At 45.6% G+C, this 26178-nt stretch overlaps 1 protein-coding gene across 1 annotated transcript in view; it reads left to right on the forward strand.

Annotated features, from left to right (window-relative positions):
• The window catches only part of CLU (clusterin), a 46937-nt gene extending 22403 nt beyond the window's left edge, over positions 1-24534 (forward strand). The window contains exons 3-9 of the mRNA XM_069764864.1: positions 8394-8542; positions 9705-9875; positions 17686-18094; positions 18331-18438; positions 18619-18848; positions 23860-24026; positions 24285-24534. Of these exons, the coding sequence (XP_069620965.1) occupies positions 8394-8542; positions 9705-9875; positions 17686-18094; positions 18331-18438; positions 18619-18848; positions 23860-24026; positions 24285-24297 (1247 nt within the window). The 3' untranslated portion in view covers positions 24298-24534. The remainder of the gene's footprint in view (positions 1-8393; positions 8543-9704; positions 9876-17685; positions 18095-18330; positions 18439-18618; positions 18849-23859; positions 24027-24284) is intronic.
• Positions 24535-26178: the final 1644 nt, after the last annotated feature.

Below are 26178 nucleotides of genomic sequence, written 5' to 3' on the forward strand. Positions count from 1 at the left end.
TCAGCCCCTTCGCTCAGACACTCCTATGTCAGTCACATGCCGTCCATTTCCTTGTGATCCTCCTTGAGATGGTTCTACTCCTTCACTGGAGTCCAGCCGTGTGTAATTAAACTGATAGATGATTTGGAAAGGCGCACACCTGTCTATATAAGACCTCACAGCTCACAGTGCATGTCAGACCAAATGAGAATCATGAGGTCAAAGGAACTGGCCAAGGAGCTCAGAGACAGAATTGTGGAAGGCACAGATCTGGCCAAGGTTACAACAGAATGTCTGCAGCACTCAAGGTTCCTAAGAGCAGAGTGGCCTCCATAATCCTTAAATGGAAGATGTTTGGGACCACCAGAAGTCTTCCTAGACCTGGCCGTCCAGCCAAACTGAGCAATCGTGGGAGAAGAGCCTTGGTGAGAGGTAAAGAAGAAACCCAAGATCACTGTGGCTGAGCTCCAGAGATGCAGTAGGGAAGATGGGAGAAAGTTCCACAAAGTCAACTACCACTGCAGCCTCCACCAGTCGGGCCTTTATGGCAGAGTGGCCCGATGGAAACCTCTCCTCAGTGCAAGACATATGAAAAGCGCATAGAGTTTGCTAAAAAACACATGAAGGACTCCGAAACTATGAGAAATAAGATTCTCTGGTCTGATGAGACGAAGATAGACCTTTTGGTGATAGTTCTAAGCGGTATGTGTGGAGAAAACCAGGCAGTGCTCATCACCTGCCCAATACAATCCCAACAGTGAAACATGGTGGAGGCAGCATCATGCTATGGGGGTGTTTTTCAGCTGCAGGGACAGGACGACTGGTTGTCATTGAAAGAAACATGAATCCAGCCAAGTACAGAGATATCCTGGATGAAAACCTCTTCCAGAGTGCTCTGGACCTCAGACTTGGCCAATGGTTCACCTTCCAACAAGACAATGACCCTAAGCACACAGCTAAAATAACAAAGGAGCGGCTTCAGAACAACTCTGTGACCATTCTTGACCGGCCCAGCTAGAGCCCTGACCTAAACCCAATGGTGCATCTCTGGAGAGACCTGAAAATGGCGTCCACCAACGTTCACCATCCAACCTGACGGAACTGGAGAGGATCTGCCAGGAAGAATGGCAGAGAATCTCCAAATCCAGGGGTGAAAAACTTGTATCATTCCCAAGGAGACTCATGGCTGTACTGGCTCAAAAGGGGCTTCTACCCAATACTGAGCAAAGGGGCTGAAGACTTATGACCATGGGATAGTTCAGTTTTTCTTTTTTAATACATTTGCAAAAAATTCTACATTTCTGTTATTTTCAGTAAAGATGGGGTGCAGAGTACATTAATGAGGAAAAAATGAACTTTTCAGAATTTACCAAATGGCTGCAATGAAACAAGAGTGACAAATTTAAAGGGGTCTGAATACTTTCCATACCCACTGTAGTACACAAATAATATACTCCAATCAGCCAAAACATTAAATCCACTTACTTAATATGATGTCGGTGGTCCATCAAGACCCCAAGATCTCTGTAGGTGTCCTGAGACATCTGGCACCTTATGCAGCAGATCTGGTGCGTTTCTCGTTGCGGCCTCCATAGATCGGACCTGCCTTTCCAGCATTTCCCACAGATGATTGATCGATATCTGGGGGCTTTGGGGACAAATGATCACCTGGGTTATCGGACCATTCCTGGACAACTGTTATCCTGAAAGTGCAGCACCCCAGATCACCGGTTGCTGCAGTGATGTTGCTTTTTCTTCGGGGAAGGTGATGTCATGCTCAGAGGCAAAGGAGTTCTCTTCACCAGGTAAGGCATTTACATGCAACACGTTCTGAATCCAGGCCAGGAGGGGGAGCTCAAGACCCGGATTCAGGGGAGCTTCCCCGGGCTTTATGTTTTCCTGGTTTGGAGGAAGCGCTAGGTTAGTTGTAGGGAGACACTGAAGTGGAAGGATGTCTGGAGCAGACGTGAGAGGTCTGGCAGCCACGTGGAGCTGAAGCCTCTGGAAAGGAGCAACAACCTGAAGGGTTGTATCTATGTGGACTTGCCGGAAGGGAAGGAGCATTAGAAAGAGACAGAGCTCAGAGGGGAACTGTGGCTGGGCACCCTCAGAGACAGTGAGCGCAGCGCGTACCTTGCCAGTAAGCTTAAGGAGCATGGACTTCACACACAAGCACTACTTGGAAAGGCTCACGGACTTCTACTGGTTCAGGAGGACTCCCACCTGCCTCTGAGTCGGCCGGACCACCATCAATCCGTGCCTGGTACCATGGACTGTGGCCTGTCACCCACAAGTAAACCAGGTAAAGACTCATCACTTGTCTCCTCCATTTATTCATCGGCTACACCATCTACGCCACACCCCATAGGACCCTTAGGGACCCCGCTTCACCAGTGGGAAGTGTAACATCTGGGCTGCCGCAACATGCCCCAGGGGACTCCTTTAATGCAGTGTCGGTCCCCCCTATTGACCGAATCTACAGGTGGCGTCACGACAAACATTAATCATTAACCCCTTTAACGTTGATGCCCAGGGCCACGGACCGGGTCTCAGCCACCGTGACATCCCCCTTTTGTGACCAGACCCGGTGCCGAGTACCCCACTGCCCTGTGGGCGCGTCAAATTTTGGCGTCACGAACGGGATTTCGTGCCTTGGCATTGCCGGGTACTCTGCGTCATGGATTACAATGGACTGGACTGTGTTATACTGTGTGATATTGAAATATGGCCCCCATTGCTTTACCACGAGGAGGACAGAGAACAAGAAGAGATGTGTTGCCATGGGTGGAGTTCAAGAACCGGCGCGAAAGCTGTATCCACCTGCTACAGAGACTGTAATGTGAAACAAATTTGTCCGTCACCAGGATGGGTCTGCCCCCAGAGAGCGCTGGCAGAAAAGTGCGTGAGGCACAGAAAAAAGAGGAAGCACGGCAGCAGGATGGCTGCATGTAACCTGGTCAAGTCCCTGGTAAACAGCGAAGAAGCGCTGCCAGAACCGAGATAAACCCTAGAAAATGTCCCTGGTCCGCAGCGGCAAGAAACCTCGGACCTGCAACCTATCCTGGACCCTTAGCTTTCCGCCGCAGAGATGGAGGAGCTGGCCCAGCAACTGATGAAGACCCAGATGACAGCGGTGGCCGCCTGGAAAGATTCCAGCCGCATTCTCAGCCCTGGTGGAGTCTGCACCAACGACCTCGGTGGAGCCGGAGAGCGACGTGCTGATGGAGACGCCGCCGACAGGAGATCCGGAGCCCGCTCCTACAGCCCCGACAGTGCCAGAAAGCAAGACCCTGCCAGAACGTGAGACAACACCGCCAACGGAAAACCTGGACCTCGCGACTGCTGCCCCGGAAAGTGAGGCCCAGCCAAAAAGTGAGACGCCGCCAAGAGACACGCTAACAACCGAGATGACGACACCGCCGCACCAGGCCCTGCAGCCTGCGGATCAAGCACAGCGACAACCAGAATTCCTGATCCCAACGGAGGTGGCCAACAAGACACTGGCTTCGGTGAGACAGGTATGGTCACTGCCCCGGTAGCTGAAGACACTTTAGTGGGACCACTAGCACCCCCGCCAACCTTAGTGCTCAAACAAGTGACAACTGCCATGACTTGGGACTGCATAACTGATGCATGTGACACATTGACTGAGCCCATGATCCCAGTAGCATCACCCCTGAAGGCATGTAGACCTAAAGAGTCACTACACTGGAAACATCCCAACACAGATCTTATGGGATTCCCTATGGAGGCCCTATCAGCACCTACAAGTAAACCAGGTAAAGACTTATCACTTGTCTCCTCCATTTATTCACTGGCTACACCATCTACGCCACACACCATAGGACCCCGTTTCACCTGTGGGAAGTGTAACATCTGGGCTGCCACAACATTCCCCAGGGGACCCCTTTAATGCAGCGTTGGTCCCCCCTATTGACCGAACTCCATAGGTGGCGTCACGACAAACATTGATCATTAACCCCTTTAACGTTGATGCCCAGGGCTACGGACCGGGTCGCAGGCACCATGACATCCCCCTTTTGCGACCGGACCCGGTACCGAGTACCCCACTGCCCTGTGGGCGCCTCAAAAGAAGCCTCTTATTATTGAGAGGTGGACAGGACTGAATGTCACCGCACAGTCTGTAGTGTCAGCCGATCCTGTACTGACTGCGCAGAGACTCTCACATCATCCCTTTAATATCGCAGGACTTAAAACCAGAAACACCACAGGTATAGCCCAACACAGATACAGCACAACACAGGTATGGTAAACCACAGGCACAGCGCAACACAGATACAGTACACCACAGGCCCAGCCAACACAGATACAGTACACCACAGGCCCAGCCAACACAGATACAGTACACCACAGGTACAATAAACCACAGGCCCAGCCAACACAGATACAGTACACCACAGGCCCAGCCAACACAGATACAGTACACCACAGGCCCAGCCAACACAGATACAGCACAACACAGGTACAATAAACCACAGGTACAGCCCAACACAGATACAGTACACCACAGGCCCAGCCAACACAGATACAGTACACCACAGGCCCAGCCAACACAGATACAGCACAACACAGGTACAATAAACCACAGGTACAGCCCAACACAGATACAGTACACCACAGGCCCAGCCAACACAGATTCAGCACAACACAGGTATGGTAAACCACAAGCACAGCCCAACACAGATACAGCCCAACACAGATACAGCACAACACAGGTATGGTAAACCACAGGCACAGTGCAACACAGATACAGTACACCACAGGCCCAGCCAACACAGATACAGTACACCACAGGCCCAGCCAACACAGATACAGCACACCACAGGTACAATAAACCACAGGTACAGCCCAACACAGATACAGTACACCACAGGTACAATAAACCACAGGTACAGCCCAACACAGGTACAATAAACCACAGGTACAGCCCAACACAGATACAGTACACCACAGGCCCAGCCAACACAGATACAGCACACCACAGGTACAATAAACCACAGGTACAGCCCAACACAGATACAGTACACCACAGGCCCAGCCAACACAGATACAGCACACCACAGGTACAATAAACCACAGGTACAGCCCAACACAGATACAGTACACCACAGGCCCAGCCAACACAGATACAGCACAACACAGGTATGGTAAACCACAAGCACAGCCCAACACAGATACAGCCCAACACAGGCCCAGCCAACACAGATACAGCACACCACAGGTACAATAAACCACAGGTACAGCCCAACACAGATACAGTACACCACAGGCCCAGCCAACACAGATACAGCACAACACAGGTATGGTAAACCACAGGCCCAGCCAACACAGATACAGTACACCACAGGCCCAGCCAACACAGATACAGTACACCACAGGCCCAGCCAACACAGATACAGTACACCACAGGCCCAGCCAACACAGATACAGTACACCACAGGCCCAGCCAACACAGATACAGTACACCACAGGCCCAGCCAACACAGATACAGTACACCACAGGCCCAGCCAACACAGATTCAGCACAACACAGGTACAATAAACCACAGGTACAGCCCAACACAGATACAGTACACCACAGGCCCAGCCAACACAGATACAGCACAACACAGGTACAATAAACCACAGGTACAGCCCAACACAGATACAGTACACCACAGACCCAGCCAACACAGATACAGTACACCACAGGCCCAGCCAACACAGATTCAGCACAACACAGGTATGGTAAACCACAAGCACAGCCCAACACAGATACAGCCCAACACAGATACAGCACAACACAGATACAGTACACCACAGGCAAAGCACCACAGGCAAAAGCCAACGCAGATACAGCACAACACAGGTATGGTAAACCACAAGCACAGCCCAACACAGATACAGCCCAACACAGGTACAATAAACCACAGGTACAGCACACCACAAGCACAGCCAAACACAGATAGACAGTACCCCACAGATACAGTACACCACAGGCATAGCATACCACAGTTACAGTGCACCACAGGCACAGAACACCACAGGCATAGCCGAACACAGGTACAGTACACCACATGAACAGCACAGTACAGCTACAGCACACCACAGATATAGTACAAGACAGGTACAGAACACCACAGGTACAGTACAACACAGATACAGTAAACAGCAGGCACAGCACCCCACAGGTACAGTACACCACAGTTACTGTACACCACAGATACAGTACACCATAGGTACAGTAAACAGTAGGCACAACACACTACAGATACAGCCCAACACAGGTACAGTACACCACATGAACAGTACAGTACAGATGCAGTACACCACAGATACAGTACACGACATGTACATTACACCATAGGTACAGTACAACACAGGTACAGCACACCACAGTTACTGTACACCACAGGTACAATAAACAACAGGTACAGTAAACAGCAGGCACAGCAAACCACAGATACAGCACACCACAGGTGCAGTACACCACAGGTACAGAATACCACAGGCATAGCACACCACAGGTACAGTACACCACATGAACAGCACACTACAGGTACAGTACACTAAAGATACAGTACACCACAGGTACAGCACACCATAGGTAAAGTACACCACATATACAGTACGCCACGTGTATAGTACACCACAGGTACAGCCCAACACAGGTACAGTACACCACAGGTACAATACACAGATATAGTACAGTACACCACAGGCATAGCATACCACAGGTACAGTACACCACAGATACAGTACACCACAGGTATAGCACACCACAGGTACAGAACACCACAGGTACAGCACACCACAGGCACAGTACACCACAGATACAGTACAGTACACCACAGATACAGTGCACCACAGGTACAGCACACCACAGGCACAGTACACCACAGATACAGTACACCACAGATACAGTGCCCCACAGATACAGTACACCACAGGTACAGAACACCACAGGTACAGTACACCAAAGGTACAGTAAACAGCAGGCACAGCACACCACAGGTACAGCACACCACAGATACAGTACACCACAGGCACAGTGCACCACAGGTACAGCACACCACAGGTACAGTGCACTACAGGTACAGTGCACCACAGGTACAGCACACCACAGGTACAGAACACCACAGGTACAGTACACCAAAGGTACAGTAAACAGCAGGCACAGCACACCACAGGTACAGCACACCACAGGCACAGTGCACCACAGGTACAGAATACCACAGATACAGTACACCACAGGTACAGTGCCCCACAGATACAGTACACCACAGATACAGTACACCACAGGTACAGAACACCACAGGTACAGAACACCACAGGTACAGTATACCACATTAACAATACACCACAGGTACAGCACACCACAGATACAGTGCACCACAGGCACAGTGCACCACAGTAACAATACACCACAGGTACAGTACACCACAGGTACAGTACACCACAGGTACAGTATACCACAGTAACAATACACCACAGGTACAGTACACCACAGATACAGTACACCACAGGTACAGTACACCACAGGTACAGTATACCACAGTAACAATACACCACAGGTACAGCACACCACAGATACAGTGCACCACAGGCACAGTGCACCACAGATACAGTACACCACAGATACAGTACACCACAGGTACAGTACACCACAGTAACAATACACCACAGGTACAGTACACCACAGATACAGTACACCACAGGTACAGTACACCACAGGTACAGTATACCACAGTAACAATATACCACAGGTACAGTACACCACAGATACAGTACACCACAGGTACAGTACACCACAGGTACAGTATACCACAGGCATAGCACACCACAGGTACAGTAACCAAGTATAGTAAATCGCAGGCTCAGCACATGACAGATACAGTAAACCACAGGTGCAGCACATCACAGGAACACAACACCAGAGGCACAGCCTGCCACAGGCACAATACACCACAGGTTCAATAAACTACAGGTACAGCACATCAAAGGCAAAAGGAAAAACTAATCAAAAACAGAATGAAAGCAAAACAAGGAATAACTGCTTGTGTCCAAACTCTACCTGTAGCCCCGCCCCCGAGGATCCCAATGTGTATATTTACTATATGAAAATAACAATAATGAATTCAGTGGCAATGTTGCAGTATAATGTATATATCAGTGACTCTTTCAGCTTTTAAGATAAAATTAGAAAAAAGAAAATAATTTTTTACATTTCCCCGACATTGTCAGAAGATAAAAAGTCCTAACAGAAAACGCCATAAAAATACAATTATTATCTTAACTCGATTAAGAAGTAACAATATAGCTGCCGTCTACTGAATTATTCCACATAGCCCCAAAATAGTAGGTGATGCAAGTGCTGTTGACACGCTAAGCTCTGCTACATCTCTCCAATGCAGACATCTCCGAGGAGGGCAGTAAGTACATCACCACTCAGTTTGAGAGTGCCATGAACGGAGTGAGACAGATGAAGCTGCTCATGGACCAGACTGGACAGGAGCACCAGGAGATGCTGCGCTCGTTGGAGGAAACCAAGAAGAATAAGGAGGTCAGTGCCAACCCATGGGAACCAGGTTCATGATGATCAAGCAGCACAGAGTGTTTCAGGAGACAAGTTGGCGGTCACATTCTGAGAGTGACAGTGGAAAGAAAAGGGCTCAGAGCAACAGAGTTTTCCAGGAGGGGAGTGCACTGATCATGTGGGAGGTCACTGTCTGAGAGTTACATACTGGCAATGTGAGGGTCTCCAGCTGCACAGAGTATTTCAGGAGGGGAATGTGCTGATCATGTACGGAGGTCAGTCTGAGAGTTACATACTGGTAATGTCATGGTCTCCAGCAGCGCAGAGTATTTCAGGAGGGGAATGTGCTGATCATGTGGGGAGGTCAGTCTGAGAGGTACATACTGGAAAGGTGAGGGTCTCCAGCAGCGCAGAGTATTTCAGGAGGGGAATGTGCTGATCATGTAGGAAGGTCAGTCTGAGAGGTACATACTGGAAAGGTGAGAGTCTCGAGCAGCGCAGAGTATTTCAGGAGGGGAATGTGCTGATCATGTGGGAGGGTCAGTCTGAGAGATACAAACTGGAGAGGTGAGGGTCTCTAGCTGCACAGAGTATTTCAGGAGGGGAGTGCACTGATCATGTGGGGAGGTCACAGTCTGAGAGTTACATACTGGAAAGGTGAGGGTCTCCAGCAGCGCAGAGTATTTCAGGAGGGGAATGTGCTGATCATGTGGGGAGGTAACAGTCTGAGAGTTATACTGGAAAGGTGAGGGTCTCCAGTAGTGCAGAATATTTCATGAGGGGAATGTGCTGATCATGTGGGAGGGTCAGTTTGAGAGGTACATACTGGAAAGGTAAGGGTCTCCAGCAGCGCAGAGTATTTCAGGAGGGGAATGTGCTGATCATGTAGGAAGGTCAGTCTGAGAGGTACATACTGGAAAGGTGAGGGTCTGCAGCTCCACAGAGTATTTCAGGAGGGGAATGTGCTGATCATGTGAGAGGGGCACAGTCTGAGAGGTACATACTGGAAAGGTGAGGGTCTGCAGCTCCACAGAGTATTTCAGGAGGGGAGTGTGCTGATCATGTGGGAGGGGCACAGTCTGAGAGGTACATACTGGAAAGGTGAGGGTCTGCAGCTGCACAGAGTATTTCAGGAGGTAACTGTGACCCCACCTATCTGATGTCAGTGCTCCTATCGCTTTGTTTTTAGGACGCCCTCAAAGACGCCCTTGAATCTGAGCAGCAACTTTCGGACAATCAGGAGCACTGCAATGAGACAGTGCTGGCGCTGTGGGAGGAGTGTAAGCCCTGCTTAAAGCACTCGTGCGTCCGCTTCTACTCCAAGACCTGTCACAGCGGCTCCGGACTGGTCGGACGCCAGGTGGGAATATAACATGAAACCATGACGTACAGATGCAGCAGAGTTGGTGACGTCACACTGCTCCTATAACTCTGACTCATCTCTGCTACATCTGTTTTAGTATAAAATTTTACTTTTTTTTTTGAAGGGGCCAAATACTGAGGTGGGGGATGTGATATGTGATAAGTTGCGATCCTGGAGATGGATTTTGGCAGTTATGTAGAAGTCGTCAACCAAATCTCCCAATCTTTCAAAATGGCAATGAATAGTGAATGTGACTTGAAATGCAGTGACTTGTGAAAGTGTTCACCCCCATTGGCTTTTTACCTATTTTGTTACAATACAACCTGAGTGTAAAAATTTTTGTAATCCAGTTTGTGTGTGATACATCAGCACTAAATAGTCTAAGTTTGTGAAGTGAGAAAAATATAGGCATAAATTAAATTCATAGGATCAAATAACTAAAAATTGGCATGTGCATATGTATTCACCCCTTTTGCTATAAACCCCTACAAAATTCTGGTGCAAGCAATTCCCTCCATAAGTCCCATGCTTAGTGACAGGGCGTCCCCCTGTGTACAATCTAAATGTCACATGTCTGTCAGTATATACACTTTACCTTATCTGAAAGGCTACAAATGCTGCAACACCATTAACAAGAGGCACCACTAACCAAACACCACCATGAAGACCAAGGACATCTCCAAACACCATGAACACCAAGGAGATGTCCAAACAACACCATGAAGACCAAGGACATCTCCAAACAACATAAACACCAAGGAGATGTCCAAACAAAACCATGAATACCAAGGAGATCTCTCAACAACACCATGAAGACCAAGGACATCTCCAAAGAACACCATGAAGACCAAGGAGATGTCCAAACAACACCATGAATACCAAGGAGATCTCCCAACAACACCATGAAGACCAATGACATTTCCAAAGAACACCATGAAGACCAAGGAGATGTCCAAACCACACCATGAAGACCAAGGAGATGTCCAAACAACACCATGCAGACCAAGGTGATCTCCCAACAACACCATGAAGACCAAGGAGATGTTCAAACAACACCATGAAGACCAAGGAGATCTCCCAACAACAAGATGAAGACCAAGGACATCTCCAAAGAACACCATGAAGACCAAGGAGATGTCCAAACAACACCATGCAGACCAAGGTGATCTCCCAACAACACCATGAAGACCAAGGAGATGTCCAAACAACACCATGAAGACCAAGGAGATCTCCCAACAACACCATGAAGACCAAGGACATCTCCAAAGAACACCATGAAGACCAAGGAGATGTTCAAACAACACCATGCAGACCAAGGTGATCTCCCAACAACACCATGAAGACCAAGGAGATCTCCAAAGAACACCATGAAGACCAAGGAGATGTCCAAACAACACCATGAAGACCAAGGAGATCTCCAAACAACACCATGAAGATCTCCAAACAAGTCAATGACTAAGTTGTTCAGAAGTACAAGTCAGGGTTGGGTTATAAGAAATATCAAAATCTTTGATGATCCCCTGTTCCACCATTAAATCCATTATCATCAAATGGAAAGAACATGGTACCACAATAAACCTGCCAAGAGAGGGCACCCACCAAAACTCTTAGCTCAGGCAAAGAGGGCATTAATCACAGAAGCAGCACAGAGACCAAAGGTAACCCTGAAGGAGCTGCAGAGTTCCCCAGCAGAGACTGGAGTATCTGTCCATACAACCACAATAAACGATACACTCCACAGAGGTGGTCTTTATGGAAGAGTGGGCAGAAAAAAGCCTTTACTTACACACAAAAAATGTAAGGCTCGTTTTGAGTTTGCCAAAAGACATGTGGAGACTCCCCGAATGTATGGATGAAGGTGCTGTGGTCAGATGAGACCAAAATTGAAATTTTTGACCACCAAGGTAAACGCTATGTATGGCACCAAACCAACACAGCTCATCACCCCAAGAACACCATCCCTACAGTGAAACATGATGGTGGCAGCATCATGCTGTGGGATGTTTTTCAGTAGCAGGGTCAGGTAACATGGTCTGAATCGAGGGGAAGATGAATGGTGCAAAATACAGGGATATTATTGAGCAAAACCTGTTTCAGTCTATCAGTGATTTGAGATTGGGACAGAGGTTCACCTTCCAACAAGACAATGAGCCAAAGAATACTGCTAAAGCAACACTCGAGTGGTGTAAGGGGAAACGTGTAAATATTTTGGAGCTGCCAAGTCACAGCCCAGACCTTAGTCCAAAGGAGAATCTGTGGTCAGACGTGAAGATGGCTGTTCACCAGAGGAAACATCTCACGTGAAGGATCTGGAGCAGTTTTGCCTTGAGGAATCGGCCAGATGTGGAAATCTCATAGAGACTTATCCAAAGCGACTGCAGCTGTGATTGCTGCGAAGGAGGCTCCACAAAGTACTGACTTTAGGGGGGTGAATGGTTATGGACACTGAAGTTCTCAGTAATTTGGTCCTACTTGTTGTTTGCTTCACAATAAAAAGAAAACCAAATGTTCACCATTGTCGGCATGTTCTTTACATGACCTGATGCCAACCCTCAAAAAAAATAAAATTGAAATTCTAAGTTGTGAGGTAGCACAACATGAAAAATGGGTGTGAATAATTTTGCAAGCCACTGTAGATAACTACACTGAAAAAGATAAAGCTGGAAAAAAGTGTTACATTACATGTAACATTGCACAGCGCCTCCTTCTGGATGCTGGTGATACAGCAGTGCAGTACCACACCAGACCACAAGGTGTGCTATTGGAAGGATCTAGCACCTAAAACACAATGCGATTCTCTGTAGTGCCAGCTAGTGGTCATAAAATGTACTGCGCCTATATACATTTCCAGAACAAAGTCATAGTTGTATAGCTAAACAGATTAAAAAAGACACAGTTTCAAGATTCAAGATTCAAAGAAGCTTTATTGGCAGGACCAAATACACATCAGTTTTGCCAAAGCAAGTGTATAGAGGCAATAGGGATAGGGACTGTGGGGATGTTGGGTAGGAGCTGTGGGGGAGGTGGATGGGGCATATCCAGGTTGGGGGCTATAGTCCATAGCATAGGGGAGGTGGATGGGGGCAGATCCATTGTGGGGGCTATAGTCCATGGCATAGGGGAGGTGGATGGGGCAGGTTCAGGTTGGGGGCTATAGTCCATGGCATAGGGGAGGTGGATGGGGCAGGTCCATTGTGGGGCTATAGTCCATGGCATAGGGGAGGTGGATGGGGCAGGTTCAGGTTGGGGGCTATAGTCCATGGCATAGGGGAGGTGGATGGGGCAGGTCCATTGTGGGGCTATAGTCCATGGCATAGGGGAGGTGGATGGGGCAGGTTCAGGTTGGGGGCTATAGTCCATGGCATAGGGGAGGTGGATGGGGCAGGTCCATTGTGGGGCTATAGTCCATGGCATAGGGGAGGTGGATGGGGCAGGTCCAGGTTGGGGGCTATAGTCCATGGCATAGGGGAGGTGGATGGGGCATATCCAGGTTGGGGGCTATAGTCCATGGCATAGAGGAGGTGGATGGGGGCAGATCCATTGTGGGGGCTATAGTCCATGGCATAGGGGAGGTGGATGGGGCAGGTCCATTGTGGGGCTATAGTCCATGGCATAGGGGAGGTGGATGGGGCAGGTCCAGGTTGGGGGCTATAGTCCATGGCATAGGGGAGGTGGATGGGGCATATCCAGGTTGGGGGCTATAGTCCATGGCATAGAGGAGGTGGATGGGGGCAGATCCATTGTGGGGGCTATAGTCCATGGCATAGGGGAGGTGGATGGGGCAGGTTCAGGTTGGGGGCTATAGTCCATGGCATAGGGGAGGTGGATGGGGCAGGTCCAGGTTGGGGGCTATAGTCCATGGCATAGGGGAGGTGGATGGGGCAGGTCCAGGTTGGGGGCTATAGTCCATGGCATAGGGGAGGTGGATGGGGCAGATCCAGGTTGGGGGCTATAGTCCATGGCATAGGGGAGGTGGATGGGGCAGGTCCATTGTGGGGGCTATAGTCCATGGCATAGGGGAGGTGGATGGGGCAGGTTCAGGTTGGGGGCTATAGTCCATGGCATAGGGGAGTTGGATGGGGCAGGTCCATTGTGGGGCTATAGTCCATGGCATAGGGGAGGTGGATGGGGCAGGTCCAGGTTGGGGGCTATAGTCCATGGCATAGGGGAGGTGGATGGGGCAGATCCAGGTTGGGGGCTATAGTCCATGGCATAGGGGAGGTGGATGGGGCAGGTCCATTGTGGGGGCTATAGTCCATGGCATAGGGGAGGTGGATGGGGCAGATCCAGGTTGGGGGCTATAGTCCATGGCATAGGGGAGTTGGATGGGGCAGGTCCATTGTGGGGCTATAGTCCATGGCATAGGGGAGGTGGATGGGGCAGGTCCAGGTTGGGGGCTATAGTCCATGGCATCATAGTTCTCTTTCTCGCAGTCTATGACATTCGCTCACATACCGCGCTGCTATCTCCACTGCTCTCTCTTCTTCTCCCAGCAGGATATATGTTTTCTCTTCCTCCTTCATGGTGATGAAGTCTGGGAAGAGATGTGAGAGTCTCCTGAATTGAGTGTCCCTCACTGCTGAGTATTTGGAGCAGTGTAGCAGGAAGTGGGTTTCGTCCTCTATGGCCTCCTGGTCACAGTGTTGGTACAGTCTTTCCTCCCTGGGCTTGTAGCTCTGCCTGTGTCGGCCACATTCGATGGCCAGACTGTGGGCGCTGAGTCTATATCGGCTCAGGATCTGGCGGTCTCTGGGGTCCGGGAGTTTCTCCAGATATGGGGCCAGTCTGTAGTCTCTCTGTAGGCTCCGGTACATGGTCAGTTTCTGTGAGCTGATGATATCATTCTTCCAGTCACTGACATACCTCTCCTGGCCTTCGTCTGCCATCTTCCTTATTCCGGCTTTTGTCAGGTTGTTGTGATTGGTGTTCTGCTCCGGTTGGGTTTGGCTGGGCTGTTCCGGGGGTTCTGGTTTTTCTGTTTCGCCTTCATGTATCAGGGCTTTATGGTGATGGGAGCTTGGATTGCTCCTATGCAGGTGAGCCCGGAATGACAGCGCCCTCTTTAGAACTGTCAGGTGTAGAGGGAATCTGCCCAGCTCGGCCCGACAAGCACTGTTGGAGGTGCTCCGATGGACCTGGAGAAGGTGCTTGCAGAATTCCAGGTGCAATATTTCTGTTTCCAGTTCATCAAGATCAACCTTTCTCCCCCAGATATACATGTTCTATCGCTAGATTAATTATATCCCACAATAGAATTAGAGAGATGAGCATCCGGCACTGTCATAAATGCTGTTATAGTGTCGGCCATTACTACCTCCTGTGGCCGCATTCCACAGTCTGACTGCTCGAACTGTAAAGAACACTTTCCTATTTAGCTGCCAGAAATTATCCTTGTGGTCCCCACTGCTCCCAGTACAGATCCTTGTGGTCCCCGCTGTTCACTGTCCTGATCCTTGTGGTCCCCGCTGCTCCCAGTACTGATCCTTGTGGACCCCACTGCTCATAGTACTGATCCTTGTGGTCCCCACTGCTCATAGTACTGATCCTTGTGGTCCCCACTGCTCCCAGTACTGATCCTTGTGGTCCCCATTGCTCCCAGTACTGATCCTTGTGGTCCCCACTTCTCCCAGTACTGATCCTTGTGGTCCCCACTTCTCCCAGTACTGATCCTTGTGGTCCCCACTGCTCCCAGTACTGATGCTTGTGGTCCCCATTGCTCCCACTACAGATCCTTGTGGTCCTCACTGCTCCCAGTACTGATCCTTGTGGTCCCTGCTGCTCCCAGTACTGATCCTTGTGGTCACCACTGATCATAGTACTGATCCTTGTGGTCCCCACTGCTCCCAGTACTGATCCTTGTGGTCCCCATTGCTCACAGTACTGATTCTTGTGGTCCCCACTGTTCCCGGTATGAATCTTGTGGTCCCCACACTGCTTCCGTTACAGATCCTTGTGGTCCCCGCTTCTCCCAGTAATGATCCTTGTGGTCCCCACTGCTCCTAGTACTGATCCTTGTGGTCCCCGCTGTTCACTGTCCTGATCCTTGTGGTCCCCGCTGCTCCCAGTACTGATCCTTGTGGTCCCCACTGCTCATAGTACTGATCCTTGTGGTCCCCACTGCTCCCAGTACTGATCCTTGTGGTCCCCATTGCTCCCAGTACTGATCCTTGTGGTCCCCACTTCTCCCAGTACTGATCCTTGTGGTCCCCACTTCTCCCAGTACAGATCCTTGTGGTCCTCACTGCTCCCAGTACTGATCCTTGTGGTCCCCGCTGCTCCCAGTACTGATCCTTGTGGTCACCACTGATCATAGTACTGATCTTAGTGGTCCCCACTGCTCCCAGTACTGATCCTTGTGGTCACCACTGATCATAGTACTGATCTTAGTGGTCCCCACTGCTCCCAGTACTGACCCCGGTATTAATCTTGTGGTCCCCACTGCTGCCGTTACAGATCCTTGTGGCCTCCACAGCTCCCAGTACTGATCCTTGTGGTCCCCACTGCTCCCAGTACTGATCCTTGTGGTCCCCACTACTCCCAGGACTGATCCTTGTGGTCCCCACTGTTCCCGGTATTAATCTTGTGGTCCCCACTGCTTCCGTTACAGATCCTTGTGGTCCCCGCTTCTCCCAGTACTGATCCTTGTGGTCCCCACTGCTCCTAGTACTGATCCTTGTGGTCCCCACTGCTCCCAGTACTGATCCTTGTGGTCCCCACTGCTCCCAGTACTGATCCTTGTGGACCCCACTGCTCACAGTACAGATCCTTGTTGTCCCCACTGTTCCCGGTATTAATCTTGTGGTCCCCACTGCTTCCGGTACAGATCCTTGTGGTCCCCACTGCTCCCAGTACTGATCCTTGTGGTCCCCACTGCTCCCAGTACTGATCCTTGTGGTCCCCACTGCTCCCAGTACTGATCCTTGTGGTCCCCACTGCTCCCAGTAGTGAGCCTTGTGGTCCCCACTGCTCATAGTACAGATCCTTGTGGTCCCCACTGTTCCCGATATTAATCTTGTGGTCTCCACTGCTTCCGTTACAGATCCTTGTGGTCCCACAGCCACCTTTATTACTCATTGTGGCCTCCACAGCTCCCAGTACTGATCCTTGTGGTCCCCACTGCTCCCAGTACTGATCCTTGTGGTCCCCACTGCTCCTAGTAATGAGCCTTGTGGTCCCCACTGCTCCTAGTACAGATCCTTGTGGTCCCCACTGTTCCCGATATTAATCTTGTGGTCCCCACTGCTTCCGTTACAGATCCTTGTGGTCCCCACTGCTCCCAGTACTGATCCTTGTGGTCCCCACTGCTCCCAGTACTGATCCTTGTGGTCCCCACTGCTCCTAGTAATGAGCCTTGTGGTCCCCACTGCTCATAGTACAGATCCTTGTTGTCCCAACTGTTCCCGGTATTAATCTTGTGGACTCCACTGCTTCCCTTACAGATCCTTGTGGTCCCACAGCCACCTTTATTACTCATTGTGGCCTCCACAGCTCCCAGCACTAATCCTTGTAGTCTCCACTAATTTCTTTGTCCCCTTAACCGTTTTTTTTACCCATCTGCATACAGTGTCCCCTAGTCCAGACTTCTGCAGCTTCAGTACAAGGCTGCTGTTGGTACCGTGTCAGAGTCCTGACATTTCCCATCAGCTTCACGGCCAACATCCGGATGTGCACTTCTTTCCTCGGAGAGACCCATCATGTTGGTTAGACACATCTTTCCTTCATATATGAAGCTGGAGAGCAGAGCTCCTGTGGGTGTTCATCGGCCTCAGACATAGTCCATGTGTCCAGTGTTTTCTTCTCTCCACAGTTTGAAGACTTCCTGAACAGATCGTCTCCATTTTCCATTTTCCATAATGGAGATAAGGTGGATGCATTGACCCGGCAGGACGAGCAGCAGCACATGACGCTGGAGGACCTGGAGGACGGCTACAGCATTGTGGAGGACAGCATGGACGAACTCTTCCAGGACAGTATTAAAGCCTTCACCCACATGAAGCCCTTCATCTCCAATCCCTTCCAGGGCTCGTTTAGCTCTCCAGGCTGGAATCCCTTTCCTTTCGAGAGACTGCAGTTTCCCTTCAATAAACAGAGCCGCAGGGAGAGGTCCACGCGCTTCGAACCATTTTTTCCAGGCAACTTTGAGTCTCTTTTTGAGGCTGCAAAGAAGATAATGGAGAGACACAACCAGCTCGCCCGTCAACTCAGTGAGGGAAGAGGTAAGATGTCAGGCCATAGAGTCCTTTACACCCTAACTAAGTATTTGTGCTGTGTGCTCTGACTCTGCTGGTAATGGGCAGAGACCAGCAGCAGCTGCAGAAATCTCACTTGAGAGTTGTTACAATTTATCAGTTCACAAAGCATTGTCCACACTGGATACAATGTATCCACTAGCTGAGGACAATTATTTCCACTGATCTGATTTGTGAAAGGTTTCTAATCTATTTATGATCAGGAAATTCCACAGATGATAAAATGGTCTGCCGGGAGCTGAGGAGGAACTCCGCCGGCTGCCTGAAGATGACCGACAAGTGCGAAAAGTGCAAGGAGATCCTGGCCATAGGTAATGACCCAGGGGGTAACCAGAAAGAATGTGTTCATGGCTAGGCGGGTAAATGATGATGATGATGATGAAGTAAAATATGTGTAAATGATGATGATATACAAAGTAAATTGGAAGTAATGATGACATAGATGCAGATGATGTAGATAATGATGGTGGAATGTCTTCTTCCTCATGCAGACTGTACCAGGAAAGATGAAATGCATGGAAAACTAAATGAAAAGTTTGAGGAATCCATTCGTCAGGCTGAGAGGTTCACCAACCAGTACGAGGAGTTACTGCAGAAGGTGCACGAGAAGATGCTCAACGCCACCAATGTTTTAGAAGACCTAAGTGGGCAGTTCGGATGGGTGTCCAAGCTCGCCAATCTCACCGACAGAGACATGAATGGGGTATTCCAAGTATCCACAGTAAGTACAAAGCCTGATGTAATCAAAATGGAGAGCGAGTACATATATATAGAGGAAGAAACCAACACCACCTCCTCACCTCGCCCCCTATCTGTCGGAGTCCCACAAGGTTCAGTTCTAGGGCCTCTACTCTTCTCCATTTACACCTTTGGCCTGGGACAGCTCATAGAATCTCACGGCTTTCAGTATCACCTCTATGCTGATGACACACAGATCTACATCTCTGGACCAGATATCACCTCCCTACTAACCAGAATCCCTCAATGTCTGTCCACTATTTCATCCTTCTTCTCCGCTAGATTTCTAAAACTTAATATGGACAATACAGAATTCATCATCTTTCCCCCATCTCACGCGACCCCTCAACAGACCTATCCATTACAGTAAATGGCTGCCCACTCTCACCATTCCCACAAGCTCGCTGCCTCGGGGTAATCCTTGACCCTGATATCTCCTTCAAACCACATATCCAAACCCTTTCCACTTCCTGCCGACTTCAACTCAAAAACATCTCCTGGATGCAAACATTCATCAACCTAGAATCTGCAAAAACCCTAGTCCATGCCCTCATCAATTCTCGCCTTGACTACTGCAACCTCCTGGCCTCCCCTCGAACACTCTCGCACCCCTCCAATCTATTCTAAACTCTGCTGCCCAACTAATCCACCCGTCCCCCCGCTATTCCCCGGCCTCTCCCCTCTGTCAATCCCTGCACTGGCTCCCCATTACCCAAAGACTTTAGTGCAAAACCCAAACCATGACGTACAAAGCCATCCACAACCTGTCTCCTCCATACATCTGTGACCTCATCTCCCGGTACTTTCCTGCACGCAACCTCCGATCCTCACAAGATCTCCTTCTCTACTCCCCTCTTATCTCCTCTGCCCACAATCGTATACAAGATTTCTCTCGCGCATCCCCCCTACTCTGGAACCCTCTACCACAACACATCAGACTCTCGCCTACCATCGAAACCTTCAAAAAGAACCTGAAGACCCACCTCTTCCGACAAGCCTACAACCTGCAGTAACCGCCGATCGACCAAACCGCTGCAGAACCAGCTCTACCCTCGCCTACTGTATCCTCACCCATCCCTTGTAGATAGTGAGGCTTCGCGGGCAGGGTCCTCTCCTCCTGTACCAGTTATGACTGACTTGTATTGTTTAAGATTATTGTACTTGTTTTTATTATGTATACCCCTCCTCACATGTAAAGCGCCATGGAATAAATGGCGCTATAATAATAAATAATAATAATAATAATAATAATAATAATAAATAATAATAATAATAGTAGTAGTTATATTCTTCTACATAGAAGCAGTATTATAGTAGTTATATTCTTGTACATAGGGGCAGTATTATAGTAGTTATATACTTGTACATAGGGGCAGTATTATAGTAGTTATAGTCTTGTACATAGGGATCAGTATTATAGTAGTTATATTCTTGTACATAGGGGGCAGTATTATAGTAGGTATATTCTAATACATAGGGGGCAGTATTAAAGTAGTTATATTCTTGTACATAGGGGCAGTATTATAGTAGTTATATTCTTGTACATAGGGGGCAGTATTATACTAGTTATATTCTAATACATAGGGGGCAGTATTAAAGTAGTTATATTCTTGTACATAGGGGCAGTATTATAGTAGTTATATTCTTGTACATAGGGGCAGTATTATAGTAGTTATATTCTTGTACATAGGGGCAGTATTATAGTAGTTATATTCTTGTACATAGGGGCAGTATTATAGTAGTTATATTCTTGTACATAGGAGTAGTATTATAGTAGTTAAATTCTTGTACATAGGGGCAGTATTATAGTAGTTATATTCTTGTACATAGGAGTAGTATTATAGTAGTTATATTCTTGTACATAGGGGCAGTATTATAGTAGTTATATTCTTGTACATAGGAGCAGTATTATAGTAGTTATATTCTTGTACATAGGGGCAGTATTATAGTAGTTATATTCTTGTACATAGGGGCAGTATTGCAGTAGTTATATTCTTGTACATAGGGGCAGTATTATAGCAGTTATATTCTTGTACATAGGAGCAGTATTATAGTAGTTATATTCTTGTATATAGGGAGCAGTATTATAGTAGTTATATTCTTGGACATAGGAGCAGTATTATAGTTATTATATTCTTGTACATAGGAGCAGTATTATAGTAGTTATATACTTGTACATAGGGGGCAGTATTATAGTAGTTATATTCTTGTACATAGGGGGCAGTATTATAGTAGTTATATTCTTGTATATAGGGGCAGTATTATAGTAGTTATATTCTTGTATATAGGGGTAGTATTATAGTAGTTATATTCTTGTATATAGGGGTAATATTATAGTAGTTATATTCTTGTACATAGGGAGCAGTATTATAGTAGTTATATTCTTGTACATAGGGGCAGTATTATAGTAGTTATATTCTTGTACATAGGGGCAGTATTATAGTAGTTATATTCTTGTACATAGGGGCAGTATTATAGTAGTTATATTCTTGTACATAGGAGCAGTATTATAGTAGTTATATTCTTGTATATAGGAGCAGTATTATAGTAGTTATATTCTTGTACATAGGAGCAGTATTTTAGTAGTTATATTCTTGTATATAGGAGCAGTATTATAGTAGTTATATTCTTGTACATAGGAGCAGTATTATAGTAGTTATATTCTTGTACATAGGAGCAGTATTATAGTAGTTATATTCTTGTATATAGGAGCAGTATTATAGTAGTTATATTCTTGTACATAGGAGCAGTATTATAGTAGTTATATTCTTGTATATAGGGGCAGTATTATAGTAGTTATATTCTTGTACATAGGAGCAGTATTATAGTAGTTATATTCTTGTACATAGGGGGCAGTATTATAGTAGTTATATTCTTGTACATAGGGGCAGTATTATAGTAGTTATATTTTTGTACATAGGAGCAGTATTATAGTAGTTATATTCTTGTACATAGGGGCAGTATTATAGTAGTTATATTCTTGTACATAGAGGCAGTATTATAGTAGTTATATTCTTGTACATAGGAGCAGTATTATAGTAGTTATATTCTTGTACATAGGAGCAGTATTATAGTAGTTATATTCTTGTATATAGGAGCAGTATTATAGTAGTTATATTCTTGTACATAGGGGCAGTATTATAGTAGTTATATTCTTGTACATAGAGGCAGTATTATAGTAGTTATAGTCTTGTACATAGAGGCAGTATTATAGCAGTTATATTCTTGTACATAGGAGCAGTATTATAGTAGTTATATTCTTGTATATAGGGGCAGTATTATAGTAGTTATATTCTTGTACATAGGAGCAGTATTATAGTAGTTATATTCTTGTACATAGGAGCAGTATTATAGTAGTTATATTCTTGTATATAGGGGCAGTATTATAGTAGTTATATTCTTGTACATAGGAGCAGTATTATAGTAGTTATATTCTTGTACATAGGGGGCAGTATTATAGTAGTTATATTCTTGTACATAGGGGCAGTATTATAGTAGTTATATTTTTGTACATAGGAGCAGTATTATAGTAGTTATATTCTTGTACATAGGGGCAGTATTATAGTAGTTATATTCTTGTACATAGAGGCAGTATTATAGTAGTTATATTCTTGTACATAGGAGCAGTATTATAGTAGTTATATTCTTGTACATAGGAGCAGTATTATAGTAGTTATATTCTTGTATATAGGAGCAGTATTATAGTAGTTATATTCTTGTACATAGGAGCAGTATTATAGTAGTTATATTCTTGTATATAGGAGCAGTATTATAGTAGTTATATTCTTGTACATAGGAGCAGTATTATAGTAGTTATATTCTTGTATATAGGAGCAGTATTATAGTAGTTATATTCTTGTACATAGGAGCAGTATTATAGTAGTTATATTCTTGTATATAAGAGCAGTATTATAGTAGTTATATTCTTGTACATAGGGGGCAGTATTATAGTAGTTATATTCTTGTACATAGGAGCAGTATTATAGTAGTTATATTCTTGTATATAGGGGTAATATTATAGTAGTTATATTCTTGTACATAGGAGCAGTATTATAGTAGTTATATTCCTGTACATAGGGGCAGTATTATAGTAGTTATATTCTTGTACATAGGGGCAGTATTATAGTAGTTATATTCTTGTATATAGGAGCAGTATTATAGTAGTTATATTCTTGTACATAGGGGCAGTATTATAGTAGTTATATTCTTGTACATAGGGGCAGTATTATAGTAGTTATATTCTTGTACATAGGGGCAGTATTATAGTAGTTATATTCTTGTATATAGGAGCAGTATTATAGTAGTTATATTCTTGTACATAGGAGCAGTATGATAGTAGTTATATTCTTGTACATAGGGGCAGTATTATAGTAGTTATATTCTTGTATATAGGAGCAGTATTATAGTAGTTATATTCTTGTACATAGGAGCAGTATTATAGTAGTTATATTCTTGTATATAGGAGCAGTATTATAGTAGTTATATTCTTGTATATAGGAGCAGTATTATAGTAGTTATATTCTTGTACATAGGAGCAGTATTATAGTAGTTATATTCTTGTACATAGGAGCAGTATTATAGTAGTTATATTCTTGTACATAGGGGGCAGTATTATAGTAGTTATATTCTTGTACATAGGGGCAGTATTATAGTAGTTATATTCTTGTATATAGGAGCAGTATTATAGTAGTTATATTCTTGTATATAGGAGCAGTATTATAGTAGTTATATTCTTGTACATAGGAGCAGTATTATAGTAGTTATATTCTTGTACATAGGAGCAGTATTATAGTAGTTATATTCTTGTACATAGGGGACAGTATTATAGTAGTTATATTCTTGTATATAGGAGCAGTATTATAGTAGTTATATTCTTGTATATAGGAGCAGTATTATAGTAGTTATATTCTTGTACATAGGGGCAGTATTATAGTAGTCACATTCCTATATTTAGGGTGACATCTCTATAATCTTGTGTTTTCTCCCACTTTCAGGCACACTCCAGCAGTGCGGGGGAGCCATCTGAGACCACAGTAACGGTGAATCTTTTTGATTCGGAGCCTTTTACCTTCACTGTTCCCGGCCTTATCCGTATAGAGGATTCACATTTTGCAGAGCTTGTTGCTGAAGAGGCTTTAAAGAGATTCAAGAAAGAAATCATGTAAGGTTTATTCCATGAAGTCGGATATGTAATATGTCGTAATCTTCTTGGTTTATAGAATATCGTCCACTTTGTGTTATAACGAGGGTGTTTTATAATCCAGCGACTATTTCTAATTTTTTAAATCATCCAGGATCGGTCGTCATTCCGCTTTCTATTGGTGTTTGCGTGACGGACTTTTGATGGGAATAACATGGGAGTAGATTTGACCTTTTTATGATGCGCTGACATCTGATTGTTCCTTTGTTTCTCCCGCAGCGAGGCCGCCTGATCGGACGCAGTGGGACCATAGCGGCTCCTGAAGCCTCCACCCTCCACGTTCCTGTAGATCTCAGCCTTAACCACTTCTGCTCCAGATCCTGGACGCTCATCTCTCGCTCTCCCCGTACAGCAATATTACCGTATTACTACTGTTATACTACTACTGGTTCTGTCGTTTGCTGCTTTTTTTTTTTTTGTAGGGACCAAAAATGTAAAAGAAAAATAAAATAAAAGACCTTTAACATTGGGGGTGTCTTGTATCATCCATCGTCGTCATTAATGCTGTGCACACAGTGTATATAAGTATTATTTTATTGGCCCCGTGTAACTTTTTCGGCACCATTTAAGAAAAACGCATAAATCAGATGGGCCTCGTGTTCCTGTGAAAATGAAAAGTGTTATACCGCCAATCCCCGATGACAAGGGCTATAATACTAACATATAGTGCCCACATGTTTATGCCATACACCAGCTGCCAAAATGTGCTGTATATGAATACATAATGCTGCCCTATAGTGCCTAAATAATAAAACCGTCCAATTCGCACTTTTTGTACTATATAACAGCTACATAATACTGTGAATGTATAATACTGCCAAATTGTACAGACGTGAACCTATAATGCTGCCATAACATGCCTAAATAGTACAACCATATAATTCACACATTTTGTGCACCATATAGCAGTTCACCATACCGTGAAAATATAATATTGCCATATTTTAACTATTAAATTGTACCGTAGTAAATACATAGTGCTGCCCTATAGTGCCTAAATAATACAACCGTACAATTCCCACACTTTTTGTACTATATAACAGCTACATAAGACTGTGAATGTATAATACTGCCAAATGTACAGACGTGAACCTATAATGCTGCCATAACGTGCCTAAATAATACAACCATATGATTCACACATTTTGTGCACCATATAGCAGCTTAACATACCGTGAAAATATAATACTGCCATATTTTAACTATTAAATTGTACCGTAGTGAATACATAGTGCTGCTCTATAGTGCCTAAATAATACAACCGTACAATTCCCACACTTTTTGTACTATATAACAGCTACATAATACTATGAATATATAATACTGCCAAATGTACAGACGTGAACCTATAATGCTGCCATAACGTGCCTAAATAATACAACCATATGATTCACACATTTTGTGCACCATATAGCAGCTTAACATACCGTGAAAATATAATACTGCCATATTTTAACTATTAAATTGTACCGTAGTGAATACATAGTGCTGCTCTATAGTGCCTAAATAATACAACCATACAATTCCCACACTTTTTGTACTATATAACAGCTACATAATACTGTGAATGTATAATACTGCCAAATTGTACAGATGTGAACCTATAATGCTGCTATAACGTGCCTAAATAATACAACCATATGATTCACACATTTTGTGCACCATATCGTAGTTCACCATACCGTGAAAATATAATACTGCCATATAAATATTAAATTGTACCGTAGTGAATACATAGTGCTGCCATATAGTGCTTAAGCAATACAACCGTACAATTCTCACACAGAGTTTACCATGTATCTACTACATAATACTGTCATACAGTGAACACGTAATGCTGCCATATTTTAACTATTAAATTAGTGAATAAATAATGCTGCTATATAGTGCAACAGACTGAGAAATGGCCAGAGAGAATATTCCGGAGGAGTCACACTTGTATTTTCCAGTTGTTTTTTTTGGAGTTAAGAGATGACAAAATATTTGGAATTGGGGCGTGAAGATAAAATCAGGGTCTGGAGGAAACTGGAGACAGAGGCTGCGGTTGCGGAGTTTCAAGGTGCAAGAAAATCTCTTTATTGTGACAAAGGCCACATAGAAATTTCTAAGATCT

The sequence above is a fragment of the Ranitomeya imitator genome, chromosome 1 (assembly GCF_032444005.1).
Source record: "Ranitomeya imitator isolate aRanImi1 chromosome 1, aRanImi1.pri, whole genome shotgun sequence".
Taxonomy (NCBI): domain Eukaryota; kingdom Metazoa; phylum Chordata; class Amphibia; order Anura; family Dendrobatidae; genus Ranitomeya; species Ranitomeya imitator.